Here is a 12,427-nt window from a genome sequence, read left to right as displayed (position 1 = left end):
TGGGCACTGTGGGGTGGGCTGGGTTTGGGCCTGGGGATCTGAGAGGTCATTTCCAACCAGGCAGAGGTGGGACGGGATGCTGACCTGCCAGTGGCCCTGCCGGACGGCGCTGAAGAGAGGCACCACGCCGCGCCGGTTGGGCTGTGCCACGGCAGCTCCCTGCTCCAGCAGCAGCCGGCACACGTCCAGCTTCCCCCGGCCCGCAGCTGCCGTCAGTGCTGTGGAGAGAAGAGGCAGTGAGGGGAGCAGCCATGATGGCTCCATGGTGGCTCCATGGCCCCAACCACAGCACCCAATGGGCAACGCCAACAGAGGATGAGGGATGGATCAGGGACAGTTTCCTGGCTGTGAGTTCTGGGCTCTCCTATGTTGGAATGAACCCAAAACAGCGTTGTTGGGATGGGGGATTTTTTTTATGTCAGCCTGTGCATCTCTGGAGTAACTGGAAAGCAAAAGTGGTGGCTGTGCACTCAGATGTTCCCCATGCAAAATGCTCGTTTTGGCCGCTCCTTCTGGGCAGGACTGACCCCACCTGCAACAGTCTGTGCAAAAACCAAACCATTTCACAGTTGTCCAAGAAGGTTGTGGATGCCCCATCCCTGCAGGCATTCAAGGCCAGGCTGGATGTGGCTCTGGGCAGCCTGGGCTGCTGGTTGGTGACCTGCACACATCAGGGGGTTGGAACCAGATGAGCACTGTGGTCCTTTTCAACCCAGGCCATTCTATGATTCTATCACACTCTGGCCTCTTAGCTTCAGTGGGCTGGGAAGAAACAGCCGATACCTCCTCCCTGTCCAACTCTGCCCTGCCAACTCAAGAAGTCGGGGTGGGTTCGAAAAGACACATCCAAAACCAGCTCCGAGTGCAGGACCTGCCTTTGACTCGTCTTTGGTATTAATTTTAGACTTTTCAGTTCCTCCTTCTCTCCTCCCCCCCACTCTCTGTGCACTTTAGTGCTGCCTCCGGTGGGAGTTGGAGCAGAAGGTGGGAGTCTATTTCGAACTGACGTCGCTTGTTTTTTTCTCTGAAGTACATTTCTGTGGGACGACTGATTACGAGGTGTTGATGGGTTTCCAACTCCATCGCTGTTAATGGTGGGGGATTTAATTAATTCTCTCTTCTGTTCCACATTATGCTCGAGTCTTCTTCGCTCGGAGTTGAGAGACAGCAAGAGTTAAAAGAAAAATCATCCCTTTACCATGAGCAGAACATACTGCAGCACCTATAATCAGATCCATGTGGGTTTTAAACGTAAGCTACCAATATAGCAGGACTGTGACCAATGTGCACGGCAGAGCGATCAGCATGCGGGGCTTTGGGGTTCTATTTCTAAATCTGCCTGCACTTGAAGTGTTGTGGGTTAATTTCAGGTATTTCACATCAAAATGATTTATGTAAAGCAGCTACACAGTCTGTGTTCACCACAAAAAAGACTTTGCAAGAGACTTTACTGGAACAGGGCGACTGGATCTGTAGCCATGCCCTTCTCAGCTTTGCTCTGCTGGACTCCTCCATCCTGCAGCACGTGGCAGCAGTTCTGCTCATCCATCCCGGTTCCAAAACTCAATTAAACCACTTTGGGAAGCCTCCTGCAAGCACCCACTTCCATAAGCTTTTAGCACTCCTCAGGTGCATGCATTCACCTGCTGACATCTCCATGCAATCTGCATGGCCTGCAGGAGCCACCACAGAACCCACAGTGCAAGGCACAACTTCCCTTCTGCTGCATGAAGACTGGAAAGGGCCAGGAAAGGAGATGAAACGAGAGAAATGGTTTGGTTGGAAGTTTTGCTGCCTGAGAGGTGATGGCTCGGTGTGAAGAACTGAGCCCAATGAGCCCAGCCACCAAGAGGAGACTGGAGCTGGAAAATAGGAGTATTTACACCGCAGCTCTTCCAGGAGAATGGAATGCCATGCTATCACATCTTGCAATAACCAAGGCTTGGCACAGATGCCATGAAACAGTTGCTGCAGTTCCCAAAACAACATCCAACAAAACCCAAGCTGACTCCATCCACCCTCGATCATGAGGATGTTGGCTCTCCAGCAGAAGGGATTTGCTGCAGCACTGTGCAAAGCGTGCCTGCTTTCCTACAGCAAAACAAAGTTGATCTGCAGAAGGAATCATTACATCACAGTGGGCTCCGATACGGCGCGTGGATCCATTTCAGGGGCTGGCAGCAGGACACACGCAGGCGGTATTGCTGCTCTTGCACCTCCAGCCCTGATGGAGCTGTTACAAGTGACTCAAATGCTTTGTGCTGGGTTTGATGGGAGCCTCATCCCGGGGGCACACGATCCATCTGGAGTTGTGCTGTCAGCAATTCCTGACCTTATGATGTAACTTGGCGCTGCTACGGGATGAGATCAGGCTGACATCACTGAGCCAGGCTCTGCTCTATGGCACATCAGACACATGAGCAACAAGTAGCAAAAGACAGAAAAGACCCCACTCGGATTTTTGGGGCAGACTGCTATTTTTGGAATAGAAAAAATGGTGGAAATGAGCGTTTTCTCTTCAAGTGCAAACTAAATTCACTACTTACTCTTGGGAAAATAAAATTAGAACAATGTGTGAGGGAGTCTTGCGATCCATATGAACGTATCTTACCTGTGATGGAAGGAAGGACTGCTGCATTTGGTGCTTGGCTCAATTTTGCTCCTTTTCCTGCCTTACCCACAGCTGTTGTAATGGATAAGTGGGAATTCATTTCTAACAGCTCCCCAGTTTGTGTGCTATGTGCTCATCAGCAGTCTGTGCTCACAGCTATCCCTTCTAGATGTGAGTGCATTGAAGGGGAGAGGTCTGGGAGGAAGGTGGCTGTGGGGAAAGGTTTCTGCTGGAGTCCCTGGGGCAGCAGGCAGTCTGGGAACAGCAGAGTCACCCAGATGTGAGGGAAGAGAAAAGCTGGGATTTTGTAGGGAGAAGAGCATGCAGCAAAGCATTGGGAGCAGAAAGAGAAGAGAGCTGTGAGCTGCAAAGGCGGAGCTGGAGGGAACAGCAGAGCCACAGAACAGCTGGGAAAGCTGCAGGGCTCTCCACCAAGCTTTGCCAGCTTATCCAGACAACCAGGACTATGCTAACCCAAGAAGAACATCTGCATTACCCGATGCTGCCTCTGAGGGCACATTGCAGGGACACATCTTCATCACCTCTAACCAAACTCTGAAGCCATCTGGACCACCATCTATCTGCTACCCTTCAGCAGTGCACACTCTGGATGAGCCATCTCTGACCTGGGGTTACGACCTGGCTCACCAATAAAAATGCCACTATTTTGTTACTAACTGCCAATACTCCATCATTTCAACTGAAGAATCCTATAGCCAATTTCTTTTTTTGCTCTGTGACGCCCTTGGGGCACTTTTAAATGGTTTACTTGTAGATTTGTGGCATTATTTCCACCAATAAAGGCAGCATGCACTTGCTGCTCTGTGGCTGTGTGTGCAGTGAGCTGCTGCTTTCCCCCGTGCTCCACTCCAAGCTGGGACACCTCACTCCTCTCCTTCTGCCATTTAAAGCAGAGCATGCTCAGAGGCAATACTTCCCAGCAAGCTCCATCCCTTACAGCACTGTACTTTCAGATGTACTGAGTGCCAATCAGCTCAGACCATAACCTAGTCCTTCCCTGCTTGAATTGACACCAACCTGAGCCCAGCACAGCAGTGCCTGCAGCCCGGAGCATGTCACTGTTAAACAAAGCTGATGGAGTTGAAGGCAGAGCTTTCTCAACCAGACAGGGACAGCACCGCAGTGCATCAGCTCGACAGGAGCACTGATGCAAGTGGACTGGTGAGCTGAGTGCAGGAGACAGCAGGTAATATTTAAGAGGTCACTGGAGTCAAAAGCCAACAAGGCCAGGTTTGAATAGCTCAAGAAATGGAGGTGACAGAGTGAGTTGTGTGTGTGTGAGGAGGAAAGGGGGGGATGGCTGGTTTTGTTTTGGGGGCAGTGAGGAAAGGAGGGCTTCTGTGTTAGACTGTGAGCACCAGGAAAAGCACTGCACAAAGGACTTCTTTTTAACTAGCAGGTGATAAATAATGGATAGCTTAGCAATCAGTGCTGTGTGTTACAGGGAAGGGGAGAGCAGAACGGAGATGCTTTGAGTAAATATGCAAAGTATCAAGAGAGAACGAGCAGCAGTGTGCATCCATCTGATTTAACATGGGATGTTCCAGAAACCAGTGGGCTGGCAGTCAGAGCTGCTGTGTGCCCCATGCTTTAAGCCTGCATCAGGAGCTGCAGGAGCTCAGGATTTCCCAAAGCCCAACTGTCTCCTTAAGCACGTTGGCATCTGTAACCCGAAATGAAATCAGAGGAAGGGATCCTCTCTGTCAGAACAAAGCAGGGATCAGTTTGTGTACCAGGAGCCCGTAAACACAAACACAAGCATGCAGGAGAAGCTAGAGATCTGCAGAAATCACCTGTCTCTCCCCAGAGACTGTCAAAGCTGTTGATCTGTGCTCGCTCCACCTCCTCTTCATCTTTTTCTGGAAGGTCGAGCAGGTAGGAGACAATCTAAAACAAAATGACATGTCAGCTCACAAACCTCGATGCATTATAGATAAACTGCTGACATTTTAAAAGAGCTGCTCTGAATACACTGAGGAGAAGGCACTGAATTTCTGCCTGGAACCCTCAGCTCGAGTAAACACTCTCCCAGAGATCCCAGCAAGGACTCTGGGAGTCCAGTAGTGATCAGGATCAGTTATAGACATGCACAACACTTGTTCCATCACCAAAGCTGGAAAACTCAGCAACTTTATCATCAGCTTATAGCTGTGCCTGCAAGCACCTCCCAAGAGGAACCTGCAGTATATTCTGTAAGCAGCCACGTGCATTTAGGGTATAACAAACATGAAATTGCTTTTGTAAGTTACTATGGTGACTGCTACAGTTTGGGAGAAAATTCTCATTTGCAAAGTTCTGTGCCCTGTTACAAATGATGTCAGCGTACAGATCTGTACGGTTTTGAAGCCACATCTGCTTCTAATTGGTTCAACTCACAGTCACTTTAAGCTAATAGCAATTACCCAGCTATCTTTAATTAGCTCCTCTGGTCTGAACACATTATCTACGTTTTTATGGATTATACTGAACAAAAGCAAAATCTAAAGTCAAGTCAATGACGGCTCCACCTCCCAGCCCCCCTTGCTTGTTATTTTGGCTAGAAATCACAGTTATCCTATGGTGTCCCATGCAGAGCGATGGGCTGGGAGCCTTACCTCCGTGTAGCCCATGCTGGCTGCAGCGATCAGGGCCTGCTGGATGGCGTGGCTCTTTTTGAACACCCCCTGCTGCTGCCCAGCCATGCTCCAGTCGCACTGGATCAGGAACTTCACCACTTCCAGGTGTCCTCGGAGGGCGGCGTGGACCAGCGCGCACTGACCGTTCTTGTCCAAGTGATCCACCTTGAAAAGAGAAGGTGACAAAAATGCAGTGAAGCCAAACCTCGGGTGAAGCATCTTCCTTCCTTCTCAGTTTCCAGCCCTGCTTTCAGAATCATGCCACGTGGGCAAAATGTGCATTCTTCTGGTAACTCCCTTCCATGAGCAGACAGCAGCTCTTCCCAAAGGCACTGCCCCGGGCTGAGGCATCCTCTTGGCCACAAGTGTTTGCTTTGGATAAGCTGCCATTTTACTGTGGTCTTCTTCAGACTCAAAGGCTGCAAAACTATTTTCCTTTTGTGTCTTGAAATACAGCAATCGTGTTCTCTTGCAATCATACACACGCTGTCGTCTCCCTTTCCTAAATCCACAAAGGAAAGCAGCTTGTTTCCCGGATACCATCTCAGGATTCATTCAAGAGAGACAGACGTGTCTCAGCTGCAGCCTGACACCCTGATGTGAACTCTATGCAAGCAGAAGTCAACAGAAAACAGATTTCATTTGGCAGCTCTGCAAGAGCTCCTCTGCTCGGCTGCTCAGGATGGGGCACAATTCACCAGAATACACCAGCTGGGATTTCTTTGCTTAGGGATACTGAAGGAAAGCTTGGGCAAGCCTTTTGCACTGAGTTTATCCCCAAAATTCCTGTTCTCAGAGCAGGAACAGATCCTCCAACAAGTGGTTCACTCGACTCTTAAAATATCCCACCAGAAGTGACACTAAATAATGTCACTTCCTCCTGTCCTCACATTATAACAGACGACAGGGCAAGGTCTGAGAAGTCCCTCAGTCGCCCTGACATTCATACTGCAGCTTCACAAACCCACGTTTTGCATTTTGAACTGAAGCTAGCCATACAGGGAAACCACTAATTGTTTCCAGGAGGCTTCACTTCAAATAGCAGCACAACTTTCTTCTCTAACCAAGTATTCAAACGTGACTCACTACATCCAATTAAAACTGCAAACACTCACCAGAGAGCTAAAAAAAGGGTATTTTTCTAGGACAAGTCTGACAGAAGTTTTTGGAAGATGTGTCTCAATGAAGTATTTAAAGAACACTCTGTGCTGCAGAAGCAGTGCTGCCATTTTTGCATTGTGAGGTTCAAGGACTTCTCCAGAACAGACCTCAGCAGGCTGTTAGTGCAGCACAATTAGCAGCTCCTGCACCAGACCTGCATTCCAGAACACTCATCAGGACTGCCTGGAGCTGCCTGCCTTTGGTGCTAATGTGACATTTGGACAGGCCATGCTTTTTAAGCAGCAAACCCTCTGCAGCAGCATGCTGTGTTCACCTGATAGGGAATGTTGTTTAGCAAGCAGGACATCTCTTGCCTGCAGCTCATGCTCTGAGTGTGGAACACTGTATGCCAGCTGTTGGAGGAATGGAGTCACTGAATCACAGAATGGCCTGGGTTGAAAAGGACCACAGTGCTCATCCAGTTCCAATCTCCTGCTGTGTGCAGGTCACCAACCAGCAGCCCAGGCTGCCCAGAGCCACATCCAGCCTGGCCTCGAATGCCTGCAGGGATGGGGCATCCACAGCCTCCTTGGGCAACCTGTTCCAGTGCCTCACCACCCTCTGGCTGAAAAACTTCCTCCTCATATCCAACCTAAACCTCCCCTGGCTCACTTTAAAACCATTCCCCCTTGTCCTATCACCACCCACCCTCACAAACAGCCGTTCCCCTCCTGTTTATCCGCTCCCTTCAAGCACTGAAGGCCACAATGAGGTCTCCTGCAGCCTTCTCTTCTCCAAGCCAAACAAGCCCAGTTCCCTCAACCTTTCCTCACAGCAGAGCTGCTCCAGCCCTCTGACCATCTCAGTGCCTCCTCTGGACCCGCTCCAAGAGCTCCACGTCCTTCCTGTGCTGGGGGTCCCAGGCCTGGACGCAGTGCTGCAGATGGGGCCTCACAAGAGCTGAGCAGAGGGGAGTCACCGTACCTTGGCCCGTTTCTTGCACAGCAGCACAACGATGCTCAGGAACCCAGCAGCAGCAGCGTACCCAAGGGGGGTCAGGCCGCTCTCAGAAGCAGCATCTACATTGGCACCGAACTCCAGGAGCAAAGCCACCATCTCTGTGTAGCCCAGGTGGGACTGCACGCACAGAATTGGGGCGTTGTTCAGAACTTCGGTCCTGTAATTCACGTTGGCACCTCCTAGAATCAGCAACCGACTGACCTGCAGAGCAGAAGGAAAGCGCCTGTTAGCTGTGTGTTAAGGATGGAAAGGAGTTTACTGTCAGGGCAATACAGGAATTGAAATCAGAGCCCTTTGTGTGTTTCTAAGCAGATCCATCAAAGCCAGGAAGATTCTCCTCCTGGTGCTGTGGGGTGATGGAAGCCCCCCATGGCAGCCCTGGAGCCCCTCCAGCTCTCCCCTCCCCGCAGTACCTTGATGTTTGGGGTGTAGAGGTTTCTCAGGGATGCCAAAGCCATGGAAAGGCCCTCAGTGCTGTAGGAGATCCAAAGCCCTTGCAGGATGGAGGAAGACACCCCAACTTTTTTACTCAACCCCTATGAAAAAGAAAAGACAGCATAGATCCAAGCCCTCTCCTTTACACAACACAAGCCCAGCCTGGCTTAATTTAAAGCCCAGGATTAATTCAGTAACCACACTCACACCAATTTAACTGTAATCCCCAAGCTCTGCACGGGAGGCTGCTTCCAGGTACCCTAAACCACACCACACTGATCTTCCCAGGCATAAGGACAAGGTGCAGTTTTAAGACACGAGATGTCGATGCACAACATTTGCTCTTTAGGGTGAATCAATCTGCTTGTAGGAAACAACCTGCAAAGTTGCTGCAGCCATCTGCAAGGTCTATGCAAGGCAGGATGAAGCTGCAAGCAGCCCAAACCTGCTCACCTCCCCCAGAAGATGCTGTGCTGAGGAGCACGGCACGCTTCTATTCTTCTTTTTGTATAAAGCACGCCTTATTTTGGCAGAACTGATTCACAGAGTTTCCTTATTATTCACAGGCTTAAACTAGATGACAATGCATTCTCACGACAGGATAAATTAAGGAAGCCTTAACATTTCCATACCTAACACCAGACTGCCTCCAACCCTTCCTGTTGGCATGCGTGAGCACTCGTAAGCAAGCATCCCTCCTCCTACCAAGGGGACAATGCTTTGTAACCAACCTGCCAGCAGACAGGGATGTGTCTGCAGCCCTGACACACGGACAGCAGCGTCCAGCAGTGCTGTGTGTACCACCCCCCACGGTGCTGTTCTGCTACTGATTTACCATTGACTCTGCTGTTTCCATGGAAACTGTACAGCCATCTCTAGCTCTGCCATGATACACAAGCCCTGATTTCTGCCTCCTCAGTGCTGTGAAGTCATTTATTCTATTTATTCCTATTTTGGAAGCCCTCTGTATCCCTCTGCAGTGTGGGGCTGCAGGATGAATGCCATCAGCAGAGAGTGGGGTCTATTCCATCCCAGGGAGGTTGCTCAGAGCAGGATCCCCACCTGCACCCGCGCTGGGCTGGGTTACAGATCTCCATAATGAGCTTCTTTTCCTCAAAATTCAGAAAATTAAAGAGAGAGAAATAGCTGCTTCAGCTCAGGGCAGAAAAAGCAATGAGGAATTTTAGCAACAATTAAGCATTGCTTTTGTGATACACCATATCAGAGATCAGTATTAAATTTCAGCGAACCCAGCCTAGAGCAATTGGGGAAAGGGAAAATAATTTTACAACGAATGGTTAAAATAATTCAAAAATAGTTATAAAACTGTCGAACCCACAAATAAGCTGTTGGAGTCATCGTCAGGACAGAGGGAGTGAGCACATGTTTTCTGAACAGCCATCTGAAGGTGATCACAGCATCACGCCACAGAAATCCCAACTGTGGTTAAACATGTGGTATTAATGCAATAAACAGAAGATGACATTGAGTCTTTAGGGACTAAAGACACCCAACGCCATTGGCATCACTGAAACAAAGACAAGGACATCTGGGCAAGACATGGAATCATAGAATGGCCTGAGTTGCAAACAATGCTCACCCAGTTCCAACCCCCTGCTGCGTGCAGGTCACCAACCAGCAGCCCAGGCTGCCCAGAGCCACATCCAGCTTGGGCTTGAATGCCTGCAGGGATGGGGCATCCACAACCCCATTGGGCAACCTGTTTGCAGCATCTCCTTGCTTGGTTTCTAACATAGCTGTTCGCCTGAAGTTTAGGTCCTGTTGTATCATGACTGAGCTTTTCTGTTCTTGCCCTTCCCGTCCATGCCACACTTCCCAGTTGGGTTTCCACATAAAATCAAAGAATCACCAAGGCTGGAAAAGACCTACAAGATCATCCAGTCCAAATGTCTGCCTATCACCAACAGTTCTCACTAAACCGCACCCCTCAACACAACATCTGAACCTTCCCTGAACAACTCCAGGGTTGGTGACTCCCTCACCTGCCTGTCAGCCCATTCCAACTCCTGACCACTTTTGGAGAAACACTATTTCCTAACGTCCAACCTCAGTTTCCCCTGGCACAACTTGAGGCCATTCCCTCTCCTCCTATCGCTTGTTACATAACAGAAGAGGCCGATCCCCAGCTCACAACCTCCCTTCAGGTTGTCACAGGGTGGTAAGGTCTCCCTGGAGCCTCCTCTTCTGCAGACTGAACAATCTCAGCTCCCTCAGCTGCTCCTCGTAAGACCTGTGCTCCTGTTAGGACTGGTGATCACTTTAAGACACTCAAACGTTCATATCTGTGTTTCCTAAACTGTTTGTTTGAGGATGCTTGTGCTCAAGAAGGAACACCATCCATTCCCAGCCTCAGTACCAGCCCTGTGCACCATCCTGTGCCCATCTCTGTCCCACAGAGACAGGCAATACCTTTCCCACACTGATTAACCCGTGTTTTAGTTTACTTTCAAGAATTTCTTTAACCAATTCTGTTATCTAGTAAACCACATCTCTTACAGAAACCCTGAAACAAGAACAGACCAAATGCTGCTGGTGCTGACGGACTGCACACAACTGGGATGAGGTTGGAGCAAAACTTCGTTTTCCTTACCTTAAAAATGTGTGCTTTGAGAATGTGATGTCCCAGTTCGATCGTCTGCTGTCGGTTTAGTTTTCCTTCCTGACGGGAAAACCAGAAGGCAAGCAGTGTGTGGCCACTCCTGGAAAGAGAAGAAGGAGCACATCAGTACTTAAAGTCTTGTACCAACAAAAGGGCTTCAGAGAGGAAAGCCTTTAGGAGACAGAGCTGTAAACCATCAAATCCTTTCTATTTTTTTTAGATTATTGGTGACCACTTATAACTGAGCCCAGCTCATTAGAAGATGCAATGATACAATTAACGCAATGATGTGCTGTCTATGAGCAGATATAAATTAAGCAGTGTCGAAGGAACGATGTCACAAGAGCCATGGTGCTGTTTTTAAAGTCATTCTATGGAGTACGACCCTAATTTGGAGAGCACACTACCAATGGAAGCCATTAGAAAATGACACGTTCAAAACATCCATGCTTTGAAAAATGGCCTTTAGATGACAGCTGCATTCCCCACTGTGTGACCTCTCCTCTGCAGGCTGATGTAACTCTGCATTCACTAAAACTTCTTCCAAATGCAATCTCCACTTTTGCAGCAGCAAAGAGGCTACAGGTGCAGGACCTGCCAGGCTGACAACCCAAAAAAACAGGCTAAGAAACACACAGAACTCCTTTAACACAAAACGCAATAACAGAAACACCAGCTGCCTTGGCTCAGTTGCCTTTGCTGGCCTTTTTCCATGCCCAAAAATCCAGCTCAGGGCACTGGAAGATGGCAGTGTCTTCTCAGACACTCGAGGGACTGATTCTCTGTATGGACACAGAAACACAGTGCAAAAAAGTGACGAGCTGCCAAACATTCTGGGGTGAGAATGGCATGTTTAGGTGGGAATGGAACTGCTGGAGGTCCTGTGCTTGGTGCTCCAGGAGCTGCAGGGTTCTTGGGTTGGCCAACAAATACCCTCTTTGTGAACCTATCCACAGACTGCATTTGCTAAAGAAAGTAACCCTGGCCTTTGCAAGCTGGAGATGCATTTCCCTACTGCAGACACTGCCACTGCCTGCAAAGAACTGGGAGAAACTGAGGCTTTTCCAAGGTCTCCCCAGTGTTATCTGATCAAAAAAAGAGAAATAATTCTGCTGTGGCCAAATATGCAGACCACAATAAGCAAAGCATCTCCTAGCCTTGACACTGAGGGCAGAGAAGAAGTTCAGATTCTTCCATAAGCCCCTGGGTACCCTCAAGAGAATCCTTTTTAACTCACTTAATTCCTGGAACTAAATAAGAATGTGACTCCATATAAAAGCAACCAAATCTCCTCAAGCCAAACAAAACCAAACATGATATAAGCTGCGGCTTCAGAAGGGCTTTTAAGGACAGGGAATGTTATTAGCTCATCACTTGGTAGAGTACAAAGTGCTCAGCCTGGCCAAAAGGCAGCAAGCATAGCAGCAAGCAGACGTCTGCACAAGGGCAGGGATTTATCTGCATGTCTTTGTCCAGAGAGAACACTTAACCCAGGTGCTGCCTGCACGTGGCTGTGCTGTCAAGGCTCGCTGCACGGCAGCATCAGAAGGGAGAAAAGGAAAGTTGGTACAGCAGAAGGGCTGGGATGTGGTTGTAGGACGCTGAGCCACACGTGGCTCATTGTGTTTCCCTCCCATCGCTCTTTCCCCCTTTTGTTCCCCTATTTTAGAACAGGAGGGGATCCCCCCTACACCCCAGTTCATGCCCTTTGGAAGGAGACAGGCAAATAGCATTTGCTCACTGCACTGATGGACCTCTATGAAGGCCCATGGAGAGATGCATCAGCACAGACAAAAACAAACCACTGCGCATCACAGCTTGAGCGCTGAGAGATGGGGAGTGCAGCAACTGCCAGACTGCACCCAACCCCATTCAGCCAGATTATTAAAACTTACCATCACCCCAATACACCCCGTATGTCTGCAGCTCATCAGCCTCACGCTGCTCTGCTTCTGCTCCAGACAGCAGCCAACTTTACAACAAAGGTGCTGTGCAGAGAAATCA

At 49.3% G+C, this 12,427-nt stretch overlaps 1 protein-coding gene across 1 annotated transcript in view; it reads right to left on the bottom strand.

Moving 5' to 3' along the window:
• The window catches only part of LOC100541791 (protein TANC2), a 67,549-nt gene that overhangs the window by 16,396 nt on the left and 38,726 nt on the right, over positions 1 to 12,427 (bottom strand). The window contains exons 8-13 of the mRNA XM_019623389.1: positions 10,415 to 10,523; positions 7,782 to 7,904; positions 7,333 to 7,569; positions 5,227 to 5,412; positions 4,426 to 4,519; positions 85 to 218 (exon numbers count right to left, since the gene is read on the bottom strand). Coding sequence (XP_019478934.1) covers positions 85 to 218; positions 4,426 to 4,519; positions 5,227 to 5,412; positions 7,333 to 7,569; positions 7,782 to 7,904; positions 10,415 to 10,523 — 883 coding nt within the window. The remainder of the gene's footprint in view (positions 1 to 84; positions 219 to 4,425; positions 4,520 to 5,226; positions 5,413 to 7,332; positions 7,570 to 7,781; positions 7,905 to 10,414; positions 10,524 to 12,427) is intronic.

The sequence above is a fragment of the Meleagris gallopavo genome, chromosome 29 (assembly GCF_000146605.3).
Source record: "Meleagris gallopavo isolate NT-WF06-2002-E0010 breed Aviagen turkey brand Nicholas breeding stock chromosome 29, Turkey_5.1, whole genome shotgun sequence".
Taxonomy (NCBI): Eukaryota; Metazoa; Chordata; class Aves; order Galliformes; family Phasianidae; genus Meleagris; species Meleagris gallopavo.
This window is presented reverse-complemented; position numbering and strand designations above follow the sequence as displayed.